The 27,977-nt window shown below is 51.8% G+C and overlaps 1 protein-coding gene across 14 annotated transcripts in view; it reads right to left on the reverse strand.

Moving 5' to 3' along the window:
- The window catches only part of SRRM3 (serine/arginine repetitive matrix 3), an 85,281-nt gene that overhangs the window by 42,305 nt on the left and 14,999 nt on the right, over positions 1 to 27,977 (reverse strand). For all 14 annotated transcript variants that reach the window (XM_045389638.2, XM_045389635.2, XM_065541758.1 and 11 more), the window contains exon 2: positions 8,620 to 8,891. In XM_045389638.2, the coding sequence (XP_045245573.2) occupies positions 8,620 to 8,852 (233 nt within the window). In that variant the 5' untranslated portion in view covers positions 8,853 to 8,891. The remainder of the gene's footprint in view (positions 1 to 8,619; positions 8,892 to 27,977) is intronic.

Here is a 27,977-nt window from a genome sequence, read left to right on the forward strand (position 1 = left end):
CAGGGTTTCAACACATTGGCTAGGCTGGTCTCGAACTCCTGACCTCAAGTAATCCACCCACCTCGGCCTCCCAAAGTGATGGGATTACAGACATGTTCCACTGTGCCCAGCCACCACCTACTTCTTAAGCAGGTGTCCCCTGACCCCCAGCTAGGGTCGGAGTCTGTGCAGGTTCAGCCTGCTGTGTTGCTCACCATGGGGAGGGATGGGTCCTGGCCTGGTAGGGATGGGGGGCTTTTCTTCTAACCCCCTATCCCCTCATGGCTCAGGCCACCCTGCACTGATGCTACTAACCAGCTCCACCAAGTTCAGGGCGCTGGCTCCTCAGTGTCCACCTCAGTCCCTGTGTGGCCCTCAGGCTCGGGCATTCACCTGGAGGTCCCTTGTTTGGGCATGTGAGTTGGGCAGTGCAGAGCCTGGCACCCAGGAAGAAAGAGCAGTGCCCCACCCCCCCAGCAGAGGCAGAGAGCAATTGCTCCCACATCACCCTCTCTTCCAGAGACTAGCTTGTCACTGTCACCAGCACAGAGACAAACACAGCACAGGCCCTTCAACACTGCTTAGTCCCTAACTTACAGGCCCCAGGGAGGGAGACAGAGACTGGCATGGACCCCTGGGCCAGGTGGGTTTGGGGAGGAGATGGCCTAAGGGTGAGGCTGGGTCATTCCCCAGCTGCTTGGTGGGGGGCGGGGGGGCGGGGGGGTGGCTTCAGGCCAGGGTCCAAGCCCCCTTTCCTGGGGGTCTTTGGCACATGGAAGGGTAGGAAATTGGCACAAATAGGTTTCATGGAGACTTGCGGCAGCACATATGCAGGGCTGGGGCTCATCCTGGAGTCAGCGGGTCGGAGACAAGTTGATGAACTCCCACACCTCTCTGTTAGGGATGGGCTGCTGGATTGAACCAACTCAGAGGCCTGGGGAGGGTCCCTCTATGCCCCAGGGCATCTTGTTGGGAGAAGCTGGGGACTCAAGGATGACACCTGGTGATTGGTCTCAAGCGTGACCACCACCTCTGAGTGTCCTTTCCCCTCATATCTCTTGGAGTCAATCTTCTCAGCTGAGCCACTTGGGACAGTGATGACGGACAGACAGAGGAGCCCAACAGTCCTGCTTTTGAATCCTGGCACCTCCCACTTCCCAGTTCTGTGACCTTGGGCAAGTCCATACGCTTCTCCCAGTCTTAGCTTCCGCATCTGTGAAATGGGCACACGACCCACCTTTCAAGGTTGTCATCTGGATATTAGTCATCTGGATATTAGTCCCCTCCCAATCTCATGTTGGAATGTGATCCTCAGTGTTGGGGGTGGGGTCTGGTGGGAGGTGTTTGGGTCATGGGGGCGGATCCCTCAAGAACGGCTTGGTGCCCTCCCTGTGGTCATGAGTGAGTTCTCACTCTATTACAGGGGTCCCTAATACCCCAGATGGGGGTACCACTCTGTGGCCTATTAGGAACTGGGCCGCACAGCAGGAGGTGAGCAGTGGGCAAGGGAGCAAAGCTTCACCTGTATTTACAGCCGCTCCACATCACTCCCATTACCGCCTGAGCTCCGCCTCCCGTCAGATCAGCGGTGGCATTAGATTCTCAGAGGAGTGGGAACCCTGTTGTGAACTGCACATGCGAGGGATGTAGGTTGCACGCTCCTTATGAGAATCTAATGCCTGATGATCTGTCACTGTCTCCCATCACCCCCAGAAGGGACTGTCTAGCTGCAGGTAAACAAGCTCAGGGCTCCCACGGACTCCACATGACAGTGAGTTATAGAATTATTTCATTACATACTACAATCTAATAATAACAGAAATAAACTGCACAATAAATGCAATGTGCTCGAATCATCCTGAAACCATCCCCCGCACCCCCAGTCCATGGAAAAATTTTCTTTTTTTTTTGTTTTTTTTGAGACGGAGTTTCACTCTTGTTGCCCAGGCTGGAGTGCAATGGCACAATCTCGGCTCACCACAACCTCCATCTCCCAGGTTCAAGCGATTCTCCTGCCTCAGCGTCCCAAGTGGCTGGGACTACAGGCCTCCGCCACCACACCAGGCTAATTTTTGTATTTTTACTACAGACAGAGTTTCTCCATGTTGGTCAGGCTGGTCTCAAACTCCCGACCTCAGGTGATCCACCCACCTCGGCCTCCCAAAGTGCTGGGATTACAACCAGAAAAAACTTCTTCCACAAAACTGGTATCTAGTGCCGAAAAGGTTGGGGACTGCTGCTCTATTAGTTTAGGAAAGAACTGATTGTTTTAAGGAGTCTGGGGTATCTCTCCTCTCCCTCTTTCTCCCTCTGTTGCCATGTGACATGCTGGCTCCCCTTCTTCTCCACCATGACTAAAAGCTTCCTGAGGGCTCGTCAGAAGCCAGTTGGATGCCAGCACCATGCTTCTGTACAAGCCTCTAGAACCGTGAGCCAAGTAAACTTCTTTTCTTGATAAGTTACCCAGCCTCAGGTATTCCTTTAGAGCAATGCAAAGTGGACTAACACAGATGTGATGTATTTACATCACTTTGCACAGTGCCTGGCATATAGTAGGTGCTCAGTAAATGGTAGCAACTGGTCAGACACGGTGGCTCACGCCTGTAATCCCAGCACTTTGGGAGGCCAAGATGGGTGGATCACTTGAGGTCAGCAGTTTGACTCTAGCCTGGCAAACATGATGAAACCTTGTGTCTGCTAAAAATACACAAATCAGCTGGGTGTGGTGGTACACGCCTGTAGTCCCAGCTACTCGGGAGGCTGAAGCAGGAGAATCACTTGAACCCAGGAGGCAGAGGTTGCAGTAAGCTGAGATCATGCCACTGTACTCCAGCCTGGGCAACAGAGCGAGACTCCATCTCAAAAATAAATAAGTAAATAAATAGTAGCAACTGAAGCTTATCTGTCCCAGGGCAGTGGGGACAAAGTGTACAGTCATCCCAGGCTCCCTGCCCTTTTCCAAATGAGACCCCTGCCAGGTCAGCATGGCACCAGCTCCAAGAATCACCTGGGCCTCTTCTCTCTCTGTTCTGCCTAGAGGCAAAGGCTGGGATAAGGGGAGGCTGCTACCCAAACCCCTCGCTCCCTGTGGAGGCGGCAGAGCCGGCCAGCCTAGGGCCATGCAGGAAGGCTGGCTAGCATGGCCAAAGCCTCAGACTCAAAGTCAAGGGCTTCTAGGCCGGGCACAGTGGCTCACACCTGTAATTCCAGCACTTTGGGAGGCCTAGACGGGCAGATCACTTGAGGTGTTTGCGACCAGACCGACCAACATGGTGAAACCCCGTCTCTACTAAAAATACAAAATTAGCTGGGCATGGTGGCATGTGCCTGTAATCCCAGCTACTTTGGAGGCTGAGGCAGGAGTATCACTTGGACCCGGGAGGCGGAGGTTGCAGTGAGCCAAGATGGTGCCATTGCACTCCAGCCTGGGTGACAGAGCGAGACTCCGTCTCAAAAAAAAAAAAAAGTCAAGGGCTTGTGTGTGGATGGGGGAAGAGTAATGGGGCAGTGATGTCTGTCCCAGGATCCCCAGCCTCTTGGCCCAGGTGCTCCCCCAGCCAGTCTGGCTCCCTTAGTCCTCATGCCACTCCATGGGCCATAAGGGAAGGGCATGCCAAATGTATTGTGGCTTTGGGGATTCCTGGGTCACTCTCTGGGACAGGAGTGGGGTGAGGGGACACAGAATTTTAAGAGTTCCTCAGAGTGAAAAATGTTTAATTTTGTCTGTCTGTGCCTAGACCCAGTGCTTCCTAGATAATCATTTTCTGCACCAGAGCTTTGAGAGGCATGGTGGCCTTTTTATTTGTCATTTTTATATTTTTTAAAGTAGAGATGGAGTCCTGCCATGTTACACAGGCTGGTCTCAAACTCTTGGCCTCAAGCGATTTTCCCACGCCAGCCTCCCAAAGTGCTGGGATTACAGGAGTGTGCCACTATGCCCAGCTAATTATTATTTATTTATTTATTTATTTATTTTTGAGACGGAGTTTTGCTCTTGTTGCCCAGGCTGGAGTGCAATGGCGCAATTTCAGCTTACTGCAACCTCCATCTCCTGGGTTCAAGCAATTCTCCTGCCTCAGCCTCCAGAGTAGCCAGGATTACAGGCATCCACCACCACGACTGGCTAATTGTTTTGTATTTTTAGTAGAGACAGGGTTTCACCATGTTGGCCAGGCTGGTCTCGAACTCCTAACCTCAGGTGATCCACCTGCCTCGGCCTCCCAAAGTGCTGGGATTACCGGTGTGAGCCACTGCGCCCGGCAATTGTTTATTTTTTGGTAGAGGCAGGGTCTTCCTATGTTGCCCAGGCCTCCTGGCCTCAAGAAACCTCCTGTCTTAGTATCCCAAAGTACTGGGATTACAGGCATGAGTTCCTGCATTAGGCCAGACAGCGACCTTTTGCTTTGTTTTGTTTTGTTTTGTTTTTGTTTTTTGTTTTTAGATGGGGTCTTGCTCTGCCACCCAGTCTGGAGTGCAGTGGTGCAATCATAGCTCGCTGTAGCCTCAACTTCTCAGGCTGAAGTAATCCTCTCACCTTAGCCTTCTGAGTAGCTGGGAACACAGGCATGTGCCACCACACCTGGCTAATTAAAAAAAAATATTTTTTTTGTAGATGGGGAACAGGTGGGCTCACTATGTTGCCCAGGCTGGTCTCAAACTCCTGGGCTCAAGTGATCCTCCCTCCTCAGCATCCCAAAGTGCTGGGATTACAGGCATGAGCCACAATGACTGGGATGGTAGCCTTTTTATTCCCATTTTACAGATGAGCAAATAGAACAGGGAGAGGGGAGGGCTCAAAGCTCCAAGCCTAGGCCGGGCACAGTGGCTCACGCCTGTAATCCCAGCACTTTGGAGGCTGAGGCTGGCAGATCATCTGAGGTCAGTTTGAGACCAGCCTGGCCGACATGGTGAAACCCTGTTTCTACTAAAAACACAAAAAATTAGCTGGGTGTGGTGGCACATGCCTGTAGTCCCAGCTACTCGGGAGGCTGAGGCAGGAGAATCTCTTGAACCAGGAGGCAGAGGCTGCAACGAGTAGAGATCATGCCATTGCACTCCTGCTTGGGCAACAAGAGTGAAACTCCATCTCAAAAAAAAAAAAAAAAAAAGGTTCCAAAACTAGCTAGGAATGGAGCTGTGCTCTGTCACCTCACCCACGTCCTCACAAGAAAAGGCATGGCATCTGGGCATGGTGGCTCACCCTTGTAATCCCAGCACTTTGGGAAGCTGAGGCAGGTGGCTCACTTTGAGGTCAGGAGTTCAAGACCAGTGTGGCCAACATGGTAAAACCCTGTCTCTACTAAAAATACAAAATTGGTTGGGTGCGGTGGCTCACGCCTTTGATCCTCGCACTTTGGGAGGCCGAGGCGGGTGGCTCACGAGGTCAGGATTTCAAGACCAGCCTGACCAATATGGTGAAACCCTGTCTCTGCTAAAAATATAAAAATTAGCCAGGCATGGTGGCATGCACCTGTAATCCCAGCTACTCAGGAGGCTGAGACAGGAAAATCACTTGAACCCAGGAGGTGGAGGTTGCAGTGAGCAGAGATCGTGCCACTGCACTCCAGCCTGGGCGACAGAGTGAGATTCCATCTCAAAAAAAAAAAAAAAAAAAAGAGGCATGGCAAGAAGATAAATAGGTTGGCAGGGAGGATGCCGGGGGCCGGGTGGGAGCATCACATCAGAAAGGCTGGAGGCTCCGTCCCGCCCCGCGGTGATTGCACTGCAAGCCAAGGCTGTCTGGGAAGGTGACTCCAAGTACACCATCAATCGCCAGTGGATTAGCCAGCCAGCCATCAATATTGAGGAAAAGGATTGCTTTTTAATGGGGCCAAAGAGTGTGTGTTCCTGTGACTGATGTGAATATTTGTCAAATGCCCGAGAACCCAGTAAATAAACACGACCGAACCAGTGTTTCCAGAAATGGATATTAATGACTCGATTTGATAAAAGAGCAGGGGCGCCTGGTGTTTATTGGGCACTTTGTGGGGACGGGCTGGGGGCAGGGCAGTCCCACGTGTGTCTTCAACGGAAGACTCTCAGAACAGCTCCGGAACACAGGTGCCCCTATTTTCCAGGTGAGTAAACCGTGGCTTGTCAAGGTCAAGATAGAGCCAGAAGCCTGGATTTGGGAGTCGCAGAATGGCTGTCCCTGCCATGATCAAATGCCTGCTGCAGATGGGGAGGGCAGGGGGAGGGTCACCCAAGAGCTGGATTTTTGGGGGTGGCTCCAGGATAAGGACCACCTCAAGTGAGAGCTTGGGTAGGGGAAGGGGTCCTGACTGAGCAAGTGGGGACATAGTGGGTGTTTCCCAGGGAAGCAGGGATCCTTGATGCTGGGGGTCTAACACCCAGGACAAGGCCAAATGCCATCACCTTTTGCTTGGGGAGGGGCTCAGTAAGGGAAGGTTCCTTGAAATGGTGGGGGTATTTGAAGGGGAGGGCTTTCAGGATGGGAAAGTACAGAGCAGAGGAGGGGGCTTAGTGAAGGGAGAGGGGCTCAGGATGGGGATGGGTTCATCAAGGGGGTGGAGTTCTGGGAGGAGGAGAAGCAGGAAAGTACAGGGGACACCTCGTACGTCCCTGTCAACCCTCTTGTCCTCTGCCCACACTCCCCTCCCTCCTCGACTCTCCAGACAGAATTTGGCAGAAATTGCAGGGTTTGTTTGTTTTTGTTTTGTTTTTGAGATGGAGTCTTGCGCTGTCACCCAGGCTGGAGTGCAATGGCGCGATCTTGACTCACTGCAACCTCTGCCTCCCAGGTTCAAGTGACTCTCCTGCCTCAGCCTCCCGAGTAGCTGGGATTACAGGCACTCACCACCATGCCCGGATGATTTATTTTTATTTATTTATTTATTTATTTTTTGAGACGGAGTCTTGCTCTGTCACCCAGGTTGGAGTGCAGTGGCAAGATCTCAGCTCACTGCAACTTCCGCCTCCAGGTTCAAGTGATTCTCCTGCCTCAGCCTCCTGAGTAGCTGGGACTACAGGTGCATGCCACCACGCCTGGCTAAATTTTTGTATTTTTAGTGGAGATGGGGTTTCACTGTGTTAGCCAGGATGATCTCTATCTCCTGACCTCATGATCTGCCTGCCTTGTCCTCCCATAGTGCTACGATTACAGGCGTGAGCCACCACACCCCGCTTTTGTGTGTGTGTGTTATAGAGATGGGGTTTCAGCATGTTGGCCAGGCTGGTCTCGATCTCCTGACTTCAAGTGATCTGCCCATCTCGGCCTCCCAAATTGCTGGGATTACAGGCGTGAGCCACCGTATCTGGCTGGATTCACAGATTTAATTCACCACCTGAGGTTCTCACTGTAGGAGATGCTCCCTACCTCGCCCCTTCTTGCCCCTGCCCCTTGGGGTCTCATTCTCTCCTTTGGTACCCACAGCTCATCAACATGTTCCCTTGCCAGCTGGAATCTCCTTTCTGTGTGTCCTCAGCATCCTGCCATCCATCCATCTATCCCTCTCTGCAAGGGGCCTCCTGCCCACTACCTGGTCCTCTGGGTGAGGTGAGCACCAGGTCCCCATTACCCCTTCTTCTCCCTACAAGCAGCCCTGCCTGGCAGCCAGCAGGACTCTTCATCCTGGTTCCACCTTGGCCCCCGCCTTGGCCCCCCACCTTCCAGTTGGCCTTCAGCAACTCACTGTCTCTGCCTAAGCCTGGGGGTCTTCCTAAGCTCCTCAGAGATGGTGGCCCCTGTCTAAGGGAGCCCAGGAGGCCTGGGGTGGACAGACAAAGGTGTGACTTGGAAGGACTGCAGGACACAGGCTGTGTCTGGCCCCATGTGGCTCGAGGCTCCAGCCCTCCTGTGTAGGGAGTTTCTGATTTCTCAGCTCACTGACAGTCTGATGGGCAGCCACTGCTCCTGACTTTGACTCCTTCAGCAGCCAGCCCACTAGTTTCTTTCTTTCTTTCTTTCTTTTTTGAGAGGGAGTCTCGATCTGTTGCCTAGGCTGGAGTGAAGTGGCCCAATCTCGGCTCACTGCAACCTCCACCTCCCGGGTTCAAGTGATTCTCCTGCCTCAGCTTCCCGAGTAGCTGGGATTACAGGCACGCGTCACCAAGCCTGGCTAATTTTTGTATTTTTAGTAGAGACAAAGTTTCACCATGTCGGCCAGGCTGGTCTCAAACTCTTGACCTCATGATCCACCCTCCTAGGCCTCCCAAAGTGCTGGGAATACAGGTGTGAGTCACCGCGCCCGGCTAAATATTTTTTTGTATTTTTCATAGAGACGAGGTTTCACCATGTTAGCCAGGCTGGTCTCGAATTCCTGACCTCAAATAATCCGCTTGCCTCGGCCTTTCAAAGTGCTGGAATCACAGGTGTGAGCCACTAGGCCTGGCCGGTTTTTGCCATTAAGAGTAATGGCGATTACTTTCGCAACAACCTAATACACAAATGAAAGATGAGCTGGACTTGCAATGGCTTCACCCCAATTGGTCTGGACTCTGGCCTCTTGTCTGGACAAGGCTCGTGGGTTCCCACGGTCTCCCGACTCTGCCCTAATAGTCCCTAGCCCCGCCCTTCTCCCCGCCCACGACGTTCGTCACGCCCACGAGCAGCATCACTCCCTCCTCCCGCCCTCGCCCCGCCTATCTCCCCACCCCAGCCCCGCCCCACGGCCCGCTCACCCCTGCTCCTCCATCATCTCCTGCAGCTCCATGCACTTGAGCTCCACGCGCCGCTTGCGCTCGTGGTCCAGGATCTCGCGGTGCGCGCGTTTCACCAGGCCCGGCTCCGCGGTACGCAGCTCCTCCTCAGCCCGCGGCCAGGCCCCCGAGGAGGCGCTGGGCTGCGGGAAGCCGTTCGCGGCGTCGGGTGGGGAGGGCATGCTGGCCGCCCCGTTGTTCACGGTGGAGGACATCGTGGCTGGCCCCGGAGCCGCTGGCCTGGGCCGCTGGCCCTGAAGGACAGACACAGACACGAGGCGGGATGGTCACTTCTTGGCCACCTGCTAAGCTCCTCTCTGCTCGAGTTAATCCTGGAGATTTAAGGGCCCACTCATGGCTCTAATCCGCTTCCTTTCCTGGTGCAGAGGGAGACAGACGGCTGGTTTGCACCTTTGGGTCACACCTCAGGGCACGAGTGGGTTGGAATCTGGGCTTTTTCCCATCTGTAAGGTGGGCGGATGCAGGCCAGACTGGATGGCCTCTAAAAGCCATTGGCTGGGAATCGTGTCACCTCCAGGAACTACCGAGGATAATCCTCTCTGGCTTACATGGATGCTTGGGCCAGACATCCCAGCGCCCACTTGCACACATCATTAACTCCCCAGTCATACTTCTCCTTTAAGCTCAGTTGAAACCGTTTACACACACACCAGGCCCACTGTCCTGGCTCTGTCCAGTAGGACACAGATTACATTCCATGTGTTCCTACCTCCCAGTCTGCTCCCAGGGCAGCCCGCACAGAGGGGAAGATGAAAGCCTACCCCATTCCCACCCCAGAGGCAGATTTTAGCTCTCTGTTTGATCTGGCCAACTTCTCCAAAGCCGACATTCCAGATAAGCTGGGCTCACCCAGATTGGGCCTACAGGACTATCCCCTCCTTTGTTCTGGAAACACTGCTTCTGGCGATGTGACCAAGGCTGACACTGACTAGCTTTCCAGGCAGCCACGTCCTCCTGTAGGCTCAGGGTGGGGTGGGAGTCAACTTGGCTTGGAGCTAAGAATCTCTGACTCCATGCTAGGCCCTCCAAAGTAGAGCAGACACACACACGCGCGCGCGCGCACACATACACACACACACACACACACATACAAGCGCGCTCACACATACTCCAAGGACTTCTATCTTAACAGAGGGGAGGCACCTCCTGAGCTATTTCCATTTCCTTTCTCCAAGGCTCTGCTAGTTGCTAAGCAACAGGGAGGCCTCATTCCCAGGGAGTGGGGTGGGAGGGAGGGAGGGAAAGGAAGGAGGGAGGGAAGAAAAGAAGGGATTGGGTATGCCTGGACATCTTGGATCAGGCCTTCCCTGTGACACTTCTCCCCCAACACACCCTCCCGTCTCTGGCCTCAGAGTGATGGGATGCGGGTGGGAGTGTTCAGAGCTACAGAAACTGGAAGGCAGAGAAGAGAGGGACTGTGACAGCTACTGGAGGCTCTGAAGGGGACAGAGTGACAGCAGGCAACAATGGTGATGAAAACATAAGCTCTTCTCATATGTCCTTCCCCCTGAGTCCCAAGTGCATGGGTTCTAGGCTGCATTTTTCCACTCCTTGCTGTGTGACCCTGAAGATGTCACTACCCCTCTCTGAGCCTCTGATTTCCACCTGTTCCTGGGAGCATCTGCCAGAGTCTTCTGGAGAGGGGAGTGTCTGGGGGGCTTAGAAACCAAAGCTGTTCTTCTAACCCCTCTTTTCCACTCTCACACCTGCTAGCTTCCCACCTCTGTCCCTAGACCAGCCCTATACCCCAGTTCCACCAGGGGTTTTCCTGGGACACTCTACAAGCATCACCCACCCCATGCCTCAAACAGAGCCCTGCTCCCCACCCACCTCAACTGCAGGGCTTGGCTTATGGGTGACCCCTCTATCTGTTGGTCATCTGAGCCAGGGACATGTGTGGAGCTTGGATACCCCTACTGCCCTGACCCACAACAGTTCACCTGTCATCAAGTCAGGTCCCTCATCCCCTCTTCTTTGATCATTTTTTGAGACAGGGTCTCACTCTGTCACCCAGACTGGAGTGCAGTGGCACAGTCATAGCTCACTGCAGCCTTGAACTCCTGAGCTCAAGCGATAGCCTCCCACCTCAGTCTCCCGAGTAGCTGTAACTACAGGCATGTGCCACCATACCCAGCTAATTAAAACAAAATAATTTTTTTGATTTGTAGAGTCAAGGTCTTGCTATTTTGCCCAGGCTGGTCTTGAACTCCTGGCTTCAAACGATCCTTCCACCTCAGCCTCCCAAAGTACTGAGATCACAGGCAAGAGCCACCGCGTCCAGCCCCATCCCCTCTTCTCAACATCTGCCACATTTATCCACTTCCTCTCCTCCCCTGTTACCACCTGGACCCAAGCTCCTTCCTCCACACAGGTCCACTGCCTCACTGTGGTTGCCTGGCCTCCCTGCTCTCAGACCTTCATCCTCCATTGGCAACTTGGCAGATGAGTCCAGGAGCAAATTAGACCATGTCATGCCCTGGTTAGCAGCCTCCCGTGACTCTTGTCACCTTGGCTTAAAGCCACAACATGGCCCTGCCTCCTGGTCCAGCTCCATCTCCACCACTCCCCACCACACACATCCTCCTCCACCTCTCTTGGCTCCAGGCCCTTTCCTGGGACACTCTTCATTCTTAGTTGTCCTCAAAGTCACTGCTGATAGGCATCATCACCTTTTGGAAGCCTTTCTTTCCCCTCTGGCTGGTGTCAGCCTCCCAGAGCTCTTTTTTTTTTTTTTTTTTTGGAGATGGAGTCTCACTCTGTCACCCAGGCTGGAGTGCAGTGGTGCAATCTTGGCTCACTGCAACCTCCACCTCCTGGGTTCAAGTGATTCTCCCGCCTCAGCCTCCTGAGTAGCTGGAATTATAGGTGCCTGCCACCTTACCTGGCTACTTTTTGTATTTTTAGTAGAAATGGGGTTTCACCATGTTGGCCAGGCTGGTCTTGAACTCCTGACCTCAGGTGATCTGCCCTCCCAAAGTGCTGGGATTACAGGCATGAGCCACCACTCCTGGCCTTACCTCCCAGAGCTTTTGCTGTTGTTGCTGTGGGTTCACAGGTCTGGCTCCCCCTGGGCTGATGGCAACTTAGCTTTCAATTCCTAGCTCCAGCTAAGTGCCTAGTGCATGTGAAGCTCAATGCGCCCAGGCTGAACAAAGACAGTGACAACAGGAGGCAAGATAGAGGAATACATGGCATGGCCCTGGATACAGCCTGCAAGACCCCTTTGCATTCTGTCGAATGCTATCTTGCAACTTCATCCCATGCTGCACCCCGTCCTGCAACCAACACCCAGCCCCTTAGCCTTGATCCTCATCCCCCAAAGGCGTGCTTTTACTTCCTCCTTTGTGCCTTTGCCTATGTGTTTCCCCTCCGCTGGAGTCCTGTTCTTCACCTAGGGAACTTCAACTCATCCTTCAGGGCCCAGCCCAAAAATCACCTCCTATGGGAAGTCTTCCGCTCTTCCAGCAAGGATGAGTCATTCCCTCTTTGTGCTTCTGCATCTTTTGTCCACACTTTTTTTTCTTTTTGAGATGGAGTCTGGCTCTGTCGCCCAGGCTGGAGTGCAGTGGCCGGATCTCAGCTCACTGCAAGCTCCGCCTCCCGGGTTCAGGCCATTCTCCTGCCTCAGCCTCCCGAGTAGCTGGGGCTACAGGCACCCGCCACCTCGCCCGGCTAGTTTTTTGTATTTTTTAGTAGAGACGGGGTTTCACTGTGTTAGACAAGATGGTCTCGATCTCCTGACCTCGTGATCCGCCCGTCTCGGCCTCCCAAAGTGCTGGGATTACAGGCTTGAGCCACCGTGCCCGGCCTTTGTCCACACTTTTTAAACGCGACATTTAGATACCGAGATTCAGTTGGCTGTTTGCTTCTAACTCCTATTCTAGACTGTGAGCCCTTTTAGGGGAGGGGACCATCCTTTCATTCTGGCTCATTAGAGCCTACCCCAGCACCAGGCAATGCAAGAGGCACACTGAAAGTGTGGGGAGAGCACGAAGGCGCCAGTGAGAGCCCTGGAAGCCATGCTGTTCTGCACGTCTTCCCTCTGACCTGGGCAAGGCTCCCCAGCCTTGAACTTGGCCTGAGCTCCTGGAGGGCAGAGGGTGAAAACTGGTGAGAGTCGTTCTGAATGCACTCAGATCTCCAAACCCTGAGAAATTCTAGCCTCAGTGCTAGGAGAACACCTGGCTAGCAATGCTAGGTTGCCCAGGGTAATCTTTGCAGAAATGATTGAGGAGGAAAAGAGAGCTATGTGAAGAGAGGCGTGGCAGATGCAGTCTGGATTTTCACTAGAACAGATGGTGGATTTGACCAATTTCACCTGGTGAGTTGGAGAGGCACCGGGCAGGAATCTGCAGCAGGTCATTAATAGAATGACCCAAAACATTGCACACTAAGCCCATTTCCTTCCAAGTCAGGTTTGTTGGGCCAGCAGACTAGGGGGTGACTGCAGGACTGCAGGCACAGGCCCCCTCTGTGAGTCATATGACATTATATTTTATGAAATCATTGTGAGGCCGGGCTCAGTGGCTCACACCTGTAATCCCAGCGCTTTGGGAAGCCAAGGTGGGTGGATCACCTGAGGTCAGGAATTCAAGACCAGCCTGGGCAACATGGTGAAACCCCGTTTCTACTAAAAAATACAAAAATTAGCCAGGCATGGTGGTGGGTGCCTGTAATCCCAGCTACTCAGGAGGCTGAGGCATGAGAATCACTTGAACCTGGGAGATGGAGGTTGCAGTGAGCTGAAATCGCACCATTGTACTTCAGCCTGGGTGACAGGGCGAGACTCTGTCTTGAAAAAAAAAAAGAAAGAAAGAAAAAGAAATTATTGTGAGATTTATCCTTCCTTCCTTCCTTCCTTCCTTCCTTCCTTCCTTCCTTCCTTCCTTCCTTCCTTCCTTCCAGACTCTCGCTCTGTTGCCCAGGCTAGAGTGCAGTGGCATGACTATAGCTCACTGCAACCTTGACCTCCTGGACTTAAGTGATCTTCCTGCTTCAGCCTCCAAGTAGATGAAAGTACAGGTGCGCCACCATGCCCAGCTGATTTTTAAATTCTTTTTGTAGAGATGGGATCTTGCTATGTTGCCCAGGCTGGTCTCAAGCTCCTGGGCTCAAGTGATCTTCCTGCCCCAGCCTCCCAAAATGTTGGGATTATAGGCATGAGTCACTGCGCCTGGCCTCACTGCGAGATTTCATAAGGTGACACTGTCCTGGTGGGTGCTAATATCCCATTTTGTTGTAATTGGTTGATTGATTGACCTATACTCAAAAAGAGCTAGTTAATGGATCAATGTCATGTTAGATGTAGGTATTTAGTGGAGAATCACAGGGCACTATTCTCACCACATCTGATCCAATATGTTCACTATTGACTGGATAGAACACTGGTAGTCTGACAATCAAATTCACTGAGGACACAGCCTGAGAGGGCTGGTGGATATACAGTCAGAATCTAAAAGGACTCAGTAGTAGGAGACATTGAAAGAATCTAAGAAGGTAAAACAGGGCCAGGTGTGGTGGCTCACATCTGTAATCCCAGCACTTTGGGAGGCTGAAGCGGGCAGATCACAAGGTCAGGAGTTCGAGACCAGCCTGGCCAACATGGTGAAGACCCATCTCTACTAAAAGTACAAAAAATAGCCAGTCGTGGTGGTGCATGCCTGCAATCTAAGCTGCTCGGGAGGCTGAGGCGGGAGAATCACTTGAACCCGGAGGCAGAGATTGCAGTGAGCTGAGATTGCACCACTGCACTCCAGCCTGGGCAATTGAGCAAGATGCCAAGAAAAAGAAGAAGAAGAAGAAAGAAGATGAAGAAAGAAGAAAGAAGAAGAAAGAAGAAAGAGGAAAGAAGAAAGAAAGAAAGGAAGAAGAAGAAGAAGAAGAAGAAGAAGAAGAAGAAGAAGAAGAAGAAGAAGAAGAAAGAAGAAAGAAGAAAGAAGAAAGAAGAAAGAAGAAAGAAGAAAGAAGAAAGAAGAAAGAAGGAAGAAGGAAGAAGGAAGAAGGAAGAAGGAAGAAGGAGAAGGTGAAACAGGATAGTGAGAAGTGCCACATTCTGAATCTGGGTCCCAAACTAAAATTGGAATGGGGTAGACATAGTTTAGAAGCAGAATGTTTAGGAAGGATTATGGGGATTTTCAATGATTACAGACTCAATTTGAGTCAATATCACAATGTGGCTGCCAAAAATGCATGTTATCTTAGGATATATCAACAAAAATAGGATGCTAAGGAGGGGGAAGATTATAAGAATATACAGGTGGTCAGAATACCTAGCTTCAAATATACGAAGGTTTGTAGAGGATCTAGGTCAAACCTGGCTGAATCGACTGAGAGGCTTGTTAGAAGTAGCGATGTTTAGCTAGCATTGCCAGATTTGCCAAATAGGAACCCAGTTAAATTAAATTTGAATTTTATATTTGGAACATACTTCTACTAAGAAATTATTCGTTGTTTATCTGAAATTCAAATTTAACTGAGTGTCCTATATTTCATATGTCAGTGCTACCTGGAATCCAACCCAGATCCACTGAATCAAAGTCTCAGCCGGGCGCGGTGGCTCAAGCCTGTAATCTCAGCACTTTGGGAGGCCGAGGTGGGCCGATCACGAGGTCAGGAGATCGAGACCATCCTGGCTAACACGGTGAAACCCCTTCTCTACTAAATATACAAAAAATTAGCCAGGCGTAGTGGCGGGCGCCTGTAGTCCCAGCTACTCGGGAGGCTGAGGCAGGAGAATGGCGTGAACCCGGGGGGCGGAGCTTGCAGTGAGCCAAGATCTCGCCACTGCACTCCAGCCTGGGTGACAGAGTGAGACTCCGTCTCAAAAAAAAAAAAGGTCTCTGGGGATGAAATTTCTCATGTCCCCCAGGTCCTCCTGATATAGCCCAAGTATGGACCACCAATTAGGGGGAGGTGGGCAGTGGTCTAGAAATAGCCATTTTCAAATTTTATTGCCACCAGGAAGACTTGTTAAGACACAGATTTGTTTTGTTTTGTTTTGTTTTGTTTAGACGGCGTCTTGCACTGTCACCCGGGCTGGAGTGCAATGGTGCAATCTCGGCTCACTGCAACCTCTGCCTCCTGGGTTTACATGATTCTCCTGCCTCAGCCTCCTGAGTAGCTGGGATTACAGGTGCACACCACTACACCCGGCTAACTTTTTGTATTTTTAGTAGAGACGGAGTTCCACTATGCTGGCCAGACAGGTCTTGAACTTCTGACCTCGTGATCCGCCCGCCTCGGCCTCCCAAAGTGCTGGGATTACAGGCTTGAGCCACCGCACCCAGCAAGACACAGATTGTTGACTTCACCCCCAGAGTTTCTGATTTGATAGATGTGGAGTGGGGCTTGAGAATTTGCATTTCTAACAAGTAACACCAACACTACTGGTCCTTAGACTACCTTAAGAGGAACAAGGCCCTAGCCAATCTGCAAGACAGAGCCAAGATTCTCGCAGGCAAGTCATCTAGTGTTGATTTCAGTTCAGTTCAAAAAAGAGTCTTGTCTTGTTTTGTTTTTTATTTTATAATAATCAAAACTCTTTAAAAACTAAGGAGTTCTGGCCGGATTTGGTGGCTTGCACCTGTAATCTCAGCACTTTGGGAGGCAGAGGTGGGCGGATCACTTGAGGTCAGGAACTCGAGACCAGCCTGGCCAATATGGTGAAACACTGTCTCTACTAAAAATACAAAAAATAGCTGAATGTGGTGGCGTGTGCCTATAATCCCAGCTACTTGGGAAGATGAGGCATGAGAATAGCTTGAACCCAGGAGGCATAGGTTGCAGTGGCCTGAGATCGTGTCACTGCACTTCAGCCTGGGTAACAGAGTGACATTTCGTCTCAAAACACAAACAAACAAAACTAAGCAGTTTGTCCTAGGATGAATGAGGTCCCTGTTACAGGAATTGTTCAAACATGAGATAGAAACGATATTCATGCATTCACTCAACAAACACTCACCCAGCATCTACTCTGGGCCCTACTTTATTAGAGGCTGCGGGTATAGAGATGAACATGACGCCATCATGGTCCTCTAGAAGCTCACAGGCTGGTTCAGGAGACTGACAGGTAAACAGCAGCGTAGTGTGATAAAAGAGAACTGGAGAAGTGTCTGTAGCCCTGCTTGGTTGGTCAACACAGGCTTCCCAGCAAGGCTGGGAGGGAGCAGGAGGCAGGGCTGCCAGAGCTAGTGAGGATGACCAGGATTCAAGAAATGAATGGGCCAATCTGGCAGGGTTTGTAATTGACTGGATGTGGGATGGGGGAGGCAGCTTAGATGACACTGGGTCTCTGGCCTGGGTGACCAGGTGGGTGGTGCAGTCATTTACTGTGATGGGGAACGTGGAGAACAAATAGGGGTTGCTTGAGGGTGAGGGGTTTGCAGGGGCAAGCAGGCAGAGATGAAGTCTAGAGCCATAACTCTAACTTGTTCTGGTCCTTGGAGGCATTGACACTGTCCTTCTTTGGAGGCAGCGCAGCAAATGGGAAGTCTTCACATTACCACTGATTGGCTGTGAGACCCTGAACAAGTCCCTTCCCCTCTCTGCACCCTTGTTTCTCCCACTGAACAATGACTCAAAGACCCCATGGGTCCTTTCCTACTCTGGAAGTCTGGGTAATATTAACTCTAAATGTGTGGCATCAGGCTGGGTGTGGTGGCTCACGCCTGTAATCCCACCACTTTGGGAGGCCAAAGCAGGTGGATCACCTGAGGCCAGGAGTTCGAGACCAGCCTGACCAACATGATGAAACCCCATCTCTACTAAAAATACAAGAATTAGCTGGGGGTGGTGGTGCATGCCTGTAATCTCAGCTACTTGGGAGAGTGAGGCTTGAACCCAGGAGGTGGAGGTTGCAGTGAGCCGAGATCGCACCATTGCACTCCAGCCTGGGCAACAAGAGCAACTCAATCTCAAAAAAATAAATAAGTAGCACCAGACCCTCAGCCCACTTCCTTTCTGCTAATACAGCCAGGAGCCAGGGCCCCACCGGCCACCCTTAGAGCTCAACTGAGGCTGTCCCCAGCATTGGGTCAGCTCCCAAGGGCAAGCCCAGATACTGGAGCCAGCCAAACCCATGTGCAGATTAAGTCATTAAACCCTAGTTTAATGCCTGCCAAAGGGGCACACCCCCTCTTCTGCAAGCCAGGAAGCGGTTAAAGGCCTAGAGGCCTGATTTTCCAGCCTCCTGACTGGGTCCCTGGACTTGCCTCCCTCCCATAAGCCCAAGCCTGGGTTTCCTGAGCAGCCTGGCTGTGGACAGAATGGGCCACAAACTGGATGCTGCTACCTGCAAGTAATTAATTGAAGGTGAAACAACTCATCTGTACTGCAGGGTCCAGCCTGTTCCGGAAAGTCAGCTGCTGACAGGCACAGAGGCCTCTCAGCTAATGAGGTCAGAACTCACCCTGGGGCTCAGAGGGAGAAGATGCTGAGATCGGTAGTGACCTGGTCAGGTCTGGGGGAGAGGGAACGGGCTGTAGTGAGAAGTGAACCACAGATGGGTCTGGGAGGAGACCTGACCCTGCCCGGGGGACCCCTGATTTGAGAAGGAGACAGGACGGTGATCTTTGGGAGTTCATGAGCTGAGAGACCTAGGGCATGTGACTTCAACTCTCTGGGCCTCAGTTTCCTTGCCTGTAAAATGAAACTAATTAATAATAGTGCCTTCCTCATAGGTTTGTTGTAAAGGACTAGAGCATGGGAAATACCCTCACAGTACCTAGTGTGCAATGAATGTCTCATAAATGGCACTGGAGATCATTATTATTATTAATTATTATTATTATTATTGTAGAGACAGGGTCTCAGGATGTTGCCCAGGCTGGTCTCAAACTCTTGGCCTCAAGTGATCCCCCCGCCTTGGCTTCCCAAAGCAAGGGGATTACAGGAGGGAGCAAACTCCTCCATGCTCCCCATCTCTCTGGCAGCACCGCAGCCCTCCAGCACCATGGACAGCACCCCCCACAACAATTCAGGGGTCGCATTTGCTCCTCGGGCTGAGAAGCCTCTCTTGCCGGGTGGGGGAGGGGGAGCCGGGGGCAAGGGGGGGGCGGGGAGGGCGAGGGGGGTGCAGCATCCTTCCTCTAGGGGCTTTTTTCCCTGGCCCTGCCAGCCAGAGGCAAGCCTCCCCAGAGATAATGTCAGGACTCAGAGCCTCCACACGCTACAAAGTACAGATTCCCACAGCTTCAAGTGAACACTTGAGCACTCCGTCTGCGGTCACACAATTTAACCACCTTCTTACTTCTAAGATCTTTCTGCTGTCTTCTACGAGGGCCAGGAAAAAGAGTGTTAGACCAGAACAAAGACTTGGAGTCAAAAGACTAGCTTAAATTCTGGCTCCACTACTTCTGCCTGGGTGATCAGGAAAAGTCATTAAACTTCTCCGAGCCTCAGTTTCCTCATCTGTAAAATAGAGTGTTGGGATTCGATCAGGCTGGTGGGAAAAATATTAGTTATGATAACCACAAAACCCTTTTGGAAGGCCTGAGGGTTTTCACATGACTTCGGTAATAGACCCTGGAGAAGACGGCCTGGTCTCATTACCTTTAGTTAAATGGATTAGAGTAGTAAATAACGGGATGTGGGGAAGTTATCTAGTTAACTTGTTTACTCATGTAGTCTTAAGACCAGTCTTTGATATGTGCTTTTTACTCGGGAAGTCCTCAATGTCAATTACCCTCTAATGGCGCTGACTCAAGCTTTGGTTAACTAATCTTAATGAATAAATGTGAGTCTCCCTAGCTGATCCAGGCGGCCGCAGTGACAAACCTCTCTTGGTGTGTAGGCGGTCACTCAGCAGGACTGGCAAAACAGAATATCTGTGTATCAGTGCACGTTTTATTCATCCATCATTTGGGTCAGGGTCTGCGGGCAGACCCTCACAGCTAACGCCCTCTTGAGAGGAGCAAGACCTCAATGGAGACAATATTCCCTAGTCTTGTAGCTTGTAGCGTGGTGGGATCATTCACTCATTCTTTCTTGCAGTAACAGGCTTGTTATGAAGACAGATCCTGATGCCATTCTCTCACCCACCCACACACCCAGTCTTGTGGGAGCAAAAAGGAGACCAGGGAGGCTCTACCTTTGCCTAGCATGGTCAGGGAAGGTTTCATGAGGAGAATGTTAGAAATGTGCCTTTGAAAGATGTGTCTTCGGCCGGGCGCGGTGGCTCACGCCTGTGATCCTAGCATTTTGGGAGGCCGAGGTCGGCGGATTGCCTGAGCTCAGGAATTCGAGACCAGCCTGGTCAACACAGTGAAACCCCGTCTCTACTAAAATACAAAAAATTAGCCAGGCCTGGCAGCGTGCACCTGTACTCCCAGCTACTTGGGAGGCTGTGGCTGGAGAATTGCTTGAACCCGGGAGCTGGAGCTTGCAGTGAGCCATGATCGTGTCACTGCACTCCAGCCTGGGGGACAGAGCAAGACCCCATCTCAAAAAAAAAGAAAAACAAACAAAACAAAAAAAAAGAGGGAAGAGAAGGGACAGGGGGAGGGGGAAGTGGGGGGGAGGGGAGGGGAGGCTCTGTCTCAAAAAAAAAAAAAGGAAGGGAAGGGAAGAGAAGGGGGCAAGTGGGGGGAGGGGAGGGGAGGGGAAGGGAAGGAAGGGAAGGAAAGGGAAAGGCAGGAAGGGAAGGCAAAAGCCAAGGGCATGTTAAGATCCAGGGACCCTTGACTAAGAGGGCTACAGTGGAATGGAATTTCTGATCCAGGAAGCTGCATTCCTGTGAAGGTGGTGGCTGCAAACACAGGATGAGATCTTCCAGAAAAAAAGCCCAGTGTGGGGGCAGCAGGCGGGCAGGGATGTGCCTCCTGAGGAAAAAGATTCTTTGTAACTGTCAGAAACGAGACAGAACTGACAAATACGCATGAAACCAGGTCCTTAAGTTGTGAAACTCATTCTGGGTTTTGTTAAAAATAAGTGTGCGTAACAATTGTTTGTCAAGATACTTTATCAAGCTGGAAAAGAAAAGCCATCTGCCTCATGTCCAAGGAATCTAGGTGTGTCCCCACTCCAAATCCTGGCACTGAAGCCAGGTGCAGTCGTGACAGGGACATACTCCCTGGAGCACTCTCCTACTGACCCTTCCCTTCTCTGTGTAAGGACCCTTCTGCAGACCTCCAGCCTTGAACACTTTATATTGAAAGCTTCTCCTGTGCTCACTGCCCAAGAGCGTGGGGCTGGGGGAGTAAGAACCAGAGGACCAAGAGACACCCCATCAACTCCAGGGTTGGGTCATTCATTCAGGTCACAGCTACTTGTGAGTGGCTACTCTGGGGTTCACCAGAGGACAGGAGAGAAACGCAGAAGGAGCAGCTCTGGTGCTTATCAGGCTGGGGATGATGGATGCGTGACAGAGACATCTAACGGAGCTGGGTTGTGTCGGAAAAGGAGCATAACCAGGAGGTCTCCCCAGAGGAGAGATCTCGAAGCATAAGTAGGAGTTGGCAGGACAAAGGAGGAGGAGAAGGAGGTCCTGGTCAGGGTGTGGGGGTGAGCGGGAAGAAGGCATGGAGAGGAAAGAGGGAAAAGCATGGACTTGAAGCTGGGCGCTGTGGCTCACTCCTATAATCCCAGCATTTTGGGAGACTGAGCCAGGAGGATCATTTGAGGTCAGGAGTTCGAGACCAGCCTGGCCAGCATGGTGAAACCCTGTCTCCACCAAAAAGACAAAAATTAGCCAGGCATGATGGCGGGTGCCTGTAATCCCAGCTACTTGGGAGGCTGAGGTATGAGAATCACTTGAACCCAGGAGGCAGAGGTTGCAGTGAGCCGAGATCACACCACTGCACTCCAGCCTGAGCGACAGAGGGAGACTCCATCTCAAAAAATTAAAAAAAAAAAAAAAAAAGCATAGGCTTGTCTTGCTGAGCCCACTGAGCCAGGAGGGGAAGGAGGGCCATGTCCCCAGGGCCTTCAGACTCAGGCTGAGGACCTAGGACCATACCCTGCAGGCAATAGGGAGCCAGTGCAGGGTATTGAGCTGGGGAGGTCAGATTTGCATTTTGGAAAAATCTCTGGCAGTTTTTTTTGTTTGTTTGTTTTGGTTTGTTTGTTTGTTTGTTTGTTTTTTTGAGACGAGGTCTCCTTCTATCACCCAGACTGGAGTGCAGTGGTGCAATTATGGCTCACTGCAGACTCTACCTCCTGGGCTCAAGCGATCCTCCCACCTCAGCCTCCCAAGTAGCTGGCCACTACTACACGCAGGCGCATACAACCATGTCCAGCTAATTTTTAAAATTTTTGTAGAGACAGGGTCTCACTAGGTTGCCCAAGTTTGTCTCTAACTCCTGGCAAATCAAGCAACCCTCCTGTCTTGGCCTCCCAAAGCTCTGCGATTGCAGGTGTGAGCCACTGTGTTCAGCTCTCTCTTGCAGCCTGATGCCCCCAGGCCCCTAAAGGATAACCCAGTCCACATGAGCCAAGACAGACCTGTGCCCGTCAGCCAGTCGCAGATGCGTTCAAATCACTTACTAGGTGTGCTTCAGTGACGTAATCTCTGCCTTATCTGTAAAATGGGGTTAATATAAGTACCCCCACCTCAGGGTAAGGAGTAAAGGAATAACGTGTGTACAGTGCCTGGGGAGGTGATAAGCTCTATGCATTAAGCGTTAGCTGTTATCAGCCATGAACTATGCCAATCAGTCTAACTCATTGGGAGGAAATATAGATCCATATAAATCAGAACAGATCAGGTCTATAATTACCATTTTAAATCATTACAAACACCCATAGCCCAATCATGGCGCGTTTCACAGATACAAACCCACATAGACCAGTAGAGACCAGTAGAGATGGGTAAGAAGAGGCCAGGCCTGGTGGCTCACACCTGTAATCCCAGCAATTTGGGAGGCTGAGGTAGGTAGATCACCTGAGGTCAGGAGTTTGAGACCAGCCTGGCCAACATGGTGAAACCCCTTTACCAAAAATACAAAAATTAACCGGGTGTGGTGGCGGGCACCTGTGATCCCAGCGACTTGGGAGGCTGAGGCAGGAAAATCGCTTGAGCCCAGGAGGCGGAGTTTGCGGTGAACCGAGATTGCACCATTGCACTCCAGCCTGGGCAACAAAGCAAGACCTTGTCTGGAAAAAAAACAAACAAACAAAATATGGTAAGAAGACACTGCAGGGAGAGGCCTGGGAGGAAGTGGCTCAAGCAGCCGGCAGAGCCCAGTGAACTTTCTCCATGACTCCTTGAAGTCTCTCTGGAGAGGCGCTGGTGCTGGCACGGCTGTTTGTTACCCAACCCTCCAGAAGACGCGGTGAGGGGAGGGGAACTGCTGAAAGCGTTGCTTTCAATAATTCAGCAGCTGGAGCTTCCTGCTGCCGCTGCTGGAGCTGGAGGAAAATCTTGGCCAGAGCCCCCAGGCTGGGGCTGGCTGGGGGTGGGAGGGCTGGTTCCTGGAGGGGCAGGCAGCCGGGCTTGCAAGGGTGCAGGCACTACAGCTCTGCGTTTTGGCCATAGCCCTTGTGGTCCCTCTTCTGCCCTCCCCTTTTCAGTCTAGGGCTGGGTCAAGCCATGCCTGGGCAGGGCTCAGGTTGACCCTTTCCCTGCCATCTTAGTCTGTGCTGGGGAATGGAGGTGGCTAGGCTGGCAAAGTTCCCAGGGCCAAGATGGGGTGCTGAGGACGGCGAGGCAGAGAAGACAAATCTGCAGACCACAGAAGAAAGTCCTGGTGGCTTAGCTGGCAATATGCCCAGCCCTATGCTAGTCCCTGTCTAGCTCCACACCACATTCCGCTCCACCCAAGAACGCACTGACCCACGCTGTTCCTCATGCCTGGAAGGTTCTTCCTCATCTACCCATCCTGCAAAACTGCTCAAGCATCACCTCCTCCGTGAAGCCTTCCCTGACTACCTGGAAGGACTTCCTGGAGGACATGCCTCTGCTGTCACCCTCTGGCTACTACTCACCATCTAGCATGACTGTTGCTCCCTGGGTGACTGAGGGCTGTCCAAGGGCTGAGACTGGGCCGATCTACATCTGTACCCCTAGTGCCCAGCACAGGGCTTGGCACAGAGCAGCCACCTGGAACTGTTTGTTGAGACCCCGCCTGTGTTTGCACCAATAGGCGCTCACTACTTATTGTTTTACCACCATCATCTCTGGGAACTACAGAGGGAGAAGTCCTTGGTCACTGCTCTCACTATGCCTAGACTATGTGCATGCTGACATTTTTATGGGCCTCATGTACTTTGGGTCATCTACTTTATAAATCCTGGAGTCCAGCCTTGTCTTTGTTTGTTTGTTTTTGAGACAGTATCTCGCTGTGTTGCCCAGGCTGAGTGCAGTGGTGTGATCTCAGCTCACTGTAACCTCTACCTCCTGGGTTCCAGGTTCCAGCCATTCTCATGCCTTAGCTGCCCAAGTAGCTGGGATTACAAGCATGTGCCACTAGGTCTGGCTAATTTTTTGTATCTTTAGTAGAGATGGGGTTTCACTATGTTGGCCAGGCTGGTCTCAAACTCCTAACCTCAAGTGATCCACCCGCCTTGGCCTCCCAGAGTGCTGGGATGACAGGTGTGAGTCACTGCACCCGGCCCCAGCCCCGTCTTTGAATAGATAGGAAGGACTTGCCTGGTCGAGGCTCCTGTCTTTGCTGGCTCTGATTTGGGTTCCTGGAGCACAGATTTGGGTGGCAATGAAGCAGGCTGCCCACAGCATCCCCTCAGGTATCTGCTGGGCTGGCTGAGATCAAAGAGAAAGCTGGCTGGGAGCTGGAGCATCACTGACAAGGGTCAAGGAGGGACAAGGAGGCCTCCGCTGTCTGCTGCCTCCAGAGGAGTCCAGAGTACATGTAATGCAGCCCAGGTGAGAACAGGTAACAATGCTCAGGTAAGATCAGTGCAGATTGATGTAGCCCAGGACAGGTCATACAGAGCCTTGTAAATGGGACAGACCTAGCCAAACCAGGAGCTCAGACCGGCTGATGAACAGAGGACAGTGAGGACACTGCACCCCAGCACGACAGACAGCTGGAAGGTATCAGAACAAGCAACACTGGCTACTGGAAGCAATACAGGTCGGGAGTGGTGGCCCACGCCTATAATCCCAGCACTTTGGAAGGCTGAGGCAGGCGGATCACTTGAGACCAGGAGTTCAAGGCCAGCCTGGCCAATATGGCCATCTCTACTAAAAATACAAAAATTAGCCAGGTATGGTGGCGGGTGCCTGTAATCCCAGTTACTCGGGAGGCTGAGGCAGGAGAACTGCTTGAACCCGAGAGGCGGAGGTTGCAGTGAGCCAAGATCACGCCACTACACTCCAGCCTGGGTAATAAGAGTGAGACTGTGTCTCAAAAAAAAAAAACAAAAAACAATTAGCCAGGTGTGATAGTGCATGCCTATAGTCCCAGCTACTTGGGAGGCTGAGGCAGGAGAATCGCTTGAACCCGGGAAGCAGAGGTTGCAGTGAGCCGAGATTTTGCCACTGCACTCCAGCCTGGGCAACAGAGTGAGAACTTGCCAAAATAAAAAAAAAAAAGAAAGAAGGAAGGAAGGAAAGAAAGAAAGAAGGAAGGAAGGAAGGAAGGAAGGAAGGAAGGAAGGAAGGAAGGAAGGAAGGAAGGAAGGAAGGAAAGAAAAAAGAAAGAAAGAAAGAAAGAAAGAAAGAAAGAAAGAAAGAAAGAAAGAAAGAAAGAAAGAAAGAAAGAAAGAGAAAGAAAGAAAGAAAGAAAGAGAAAGAAAGAAAGAAAGAAAGACCAGACCAGTTCAACCTAGTAGACAGATCTGTAGAGGCCAGAACTGATATGAAATAAGCAAGTAGTGGTTTGGTCTCTTCTCCCCTGCATTCTGCAGGAACAAAAGAATCCCTGCCTTACTCAGTTCTCCTGCTGTTTATCAGGGCCCTCAGTAGCCTTGTGGGAGGCTGAAGCCTTGCCACCAGGAGCAGACAGCTTCCCTGGGGCTGCTGAGCAAGAATGGAGATTGGGGGTGGGGGGAATGTTCTACAGAAACAGTTTCAGCTTAGCCTAAGAAAGAACAGTCTTATGACTGAGCTGCCACTGATGGCAGATGGCGGTTTCTGTGTCCCAGGAGGGTGCAAATCAGAAGGCCATGGTGGAGATATGGAGAGAGAACCACCCTCAACATCTCTCTATGGAGAAAGCATGTGTCAGAAGCCCATGCTCTCTGAGGACCCTCCCAAGCTGGCCCTGAGGACTGACCCTGCAGTGAAATTGGATAAGCCTGTGTGCTTTCCCCAGTTTTCATCACCTCCTTCTCCTTCCCCCAGGATCAGATCCCAACCCCGGCCCCAGGCTCACACCTGGGGGCTAGGCAGAGGAAGGCACGATGGGCTAGAAGTTGTATAACCAGATCCCCTTTCCTTTCCTGGCTTCAGTTTCCCTCATCTGGACCAAGTGTCAGGGGCCTGGATACTGGCGGGGCTCGGGTGGTGTTAGTCTAAACTGTACCCTTTTGTAAGCTCCCTGCTATTTTGCAGACCTTAGTTAAAGCGAAACATTTTACGGAGGTTCAGGCTGTGAGAAACATCCTACCTAACCACCTGACCACAGGGTGGACAAAGGCCTGACTGAAGAAACAGCCTACCTCTTATGATATTCTGCTGGGAGAAAATGCAGAGTACCACGTTCTGCCGGAACAAGGGCCAGAACTTCCTCATCACTGGGACATCTTATTAATATCCTGCTGGGCAAGCCATATTGCCCAGACCCCTTCCACCCCTACCTATAAATTGTGCCAGCCTGTAAGCAGCGGTGGGCTCTGACATTAAGCTGGCCCCTCACTTCTGTAGGTTTTATGCTGAATGTAACAGCTGCATTTGCACCCAGATGCGGTGGCTCACGCCTGTAATCCCAGCACTTCGGGAGGCCGAGGCGGGTGGATCACCTGAGGTCAGCAGTTTGAGAACAGCCTGGCCAACGTGGGGAAACCTGTTCTCTACTAAAAATACAAAAATTAGCCGGGTATGGTGGCACACACCTATGATCCCAGCTACTTGGGAAGTTGAGGCAAGAGAATCGCTTGAACTTGGGGGAAGGAGGTTGCAGTGGGCAGAGATTGCGCCATTGCACTCCAGCCTGGGTGACAAGAGCAAAACTTCGTCTCAAAAAACAAAACAAAACAAAACAAACAAACAAAAAAATCCCTGCATTTGCTTTTGAGCCGCCATATTTTTGTGTGTGTGTCTTTCCATAACCCTCGCCTTCCCTTCAAAACCTAACAGGTGGGGCTGGGCTCTGAGTCCCTGGCAGTGCAAGACTGACAAGAATCAAAATTGGATGGTAATGTGCACCCCCACCCTACCCCTACCCAGGCCAGAGCTGTCAGCAGGAAGGGTGTGTGCTGGACAGACAGTCCCACCCCTTCCACCCGCTGGGGAGGGTGATAGGAGAAGCCAGGGGCAGCTGCCTCCACTGCCCATACAATCTCATTATGGAAAATTCCCTCTATTGACTCAGCTCCAATCAAGCTGGCTGCCTGGGGGGCATCCCCTCAGGTTTCTGCTGGGCCGACTGAGATCAAAGAGAGAGCTGGGCTGGGGGCTGGAGCATCACTGACTTTCCCATCGATACAGATGCGCCTCTCGTTGCTAGGCAACAGCCTCCCTCTCTCCTGGTCCTTCCTCCCCCCAGGGGCTGCAGAATTGGACAGTAAAAGGGGAGAGAGGGAGAGACCCCACATTCACTCTCCATGTCATCCCTTCCCAAGCTAGAAACCTCTGTCACCAACCCGGGAACCCCTCCTCCCCAGAAAGTAATTTCCCTGTCCATACTGAGAGCTTGACCCTCCCACCAAAATGAACCTCTTCTCTCCCCTCACATTTGTATGCGCCTCAAGTGTACTGGAAATTCACCCCTCCTCTGCTCCATGTAAGCGCTCTCTCACGAAGACAGGCCGGGGACTTGCCATTGAACAAATCAAGGCTCAGAGAAGGGAAGGCACCCTCAAGGACTCAGTGGAAAAGTCAAGATAAGACTGCAGACTCCCTGTCCAGGCTCGGTGGCTCACGCCTGTAATCCCAGCACTCTGGGAGGTCGAGGCTGGGGGATCATCTGAGGTCAGGAGTTCAAGACCAGCCTGGCCAACATGGTGAAACCCTGTCTCTACTAAAAATACAAAAAATTAACCAGGTATGGTGGCACAGGCCTGTTGTTCCAGTTACTCAGGAGCTGAAGCAGGAGAATCACTTGAACCTGGGAGGCGGAGGTTGCAGTGAGCTGAGATCATGCCACTGCACTCCAGCCTGGCGACAAGAGCGAAACTCTGTCTCCAACAAACAAACAAATGACCAGCCTGGGCAACATAGCAAGACCCTGACTCTACAAAAAATACCAAAAAAAAAATTAGCC

The sequence above is a fragment of the Macaca fascicularis genome, chromosome 3, assembly GCF_037993035.2.
Source record: "Macaca fascicularis isolate 582-1 chromosome 3, T2T-MFA8v1.1".
NCBI lineage: Eukaryota > Metazoa > Chordata > Mammalia > Primates > Cercopithecidae > Macaca > Macaca fascicularis.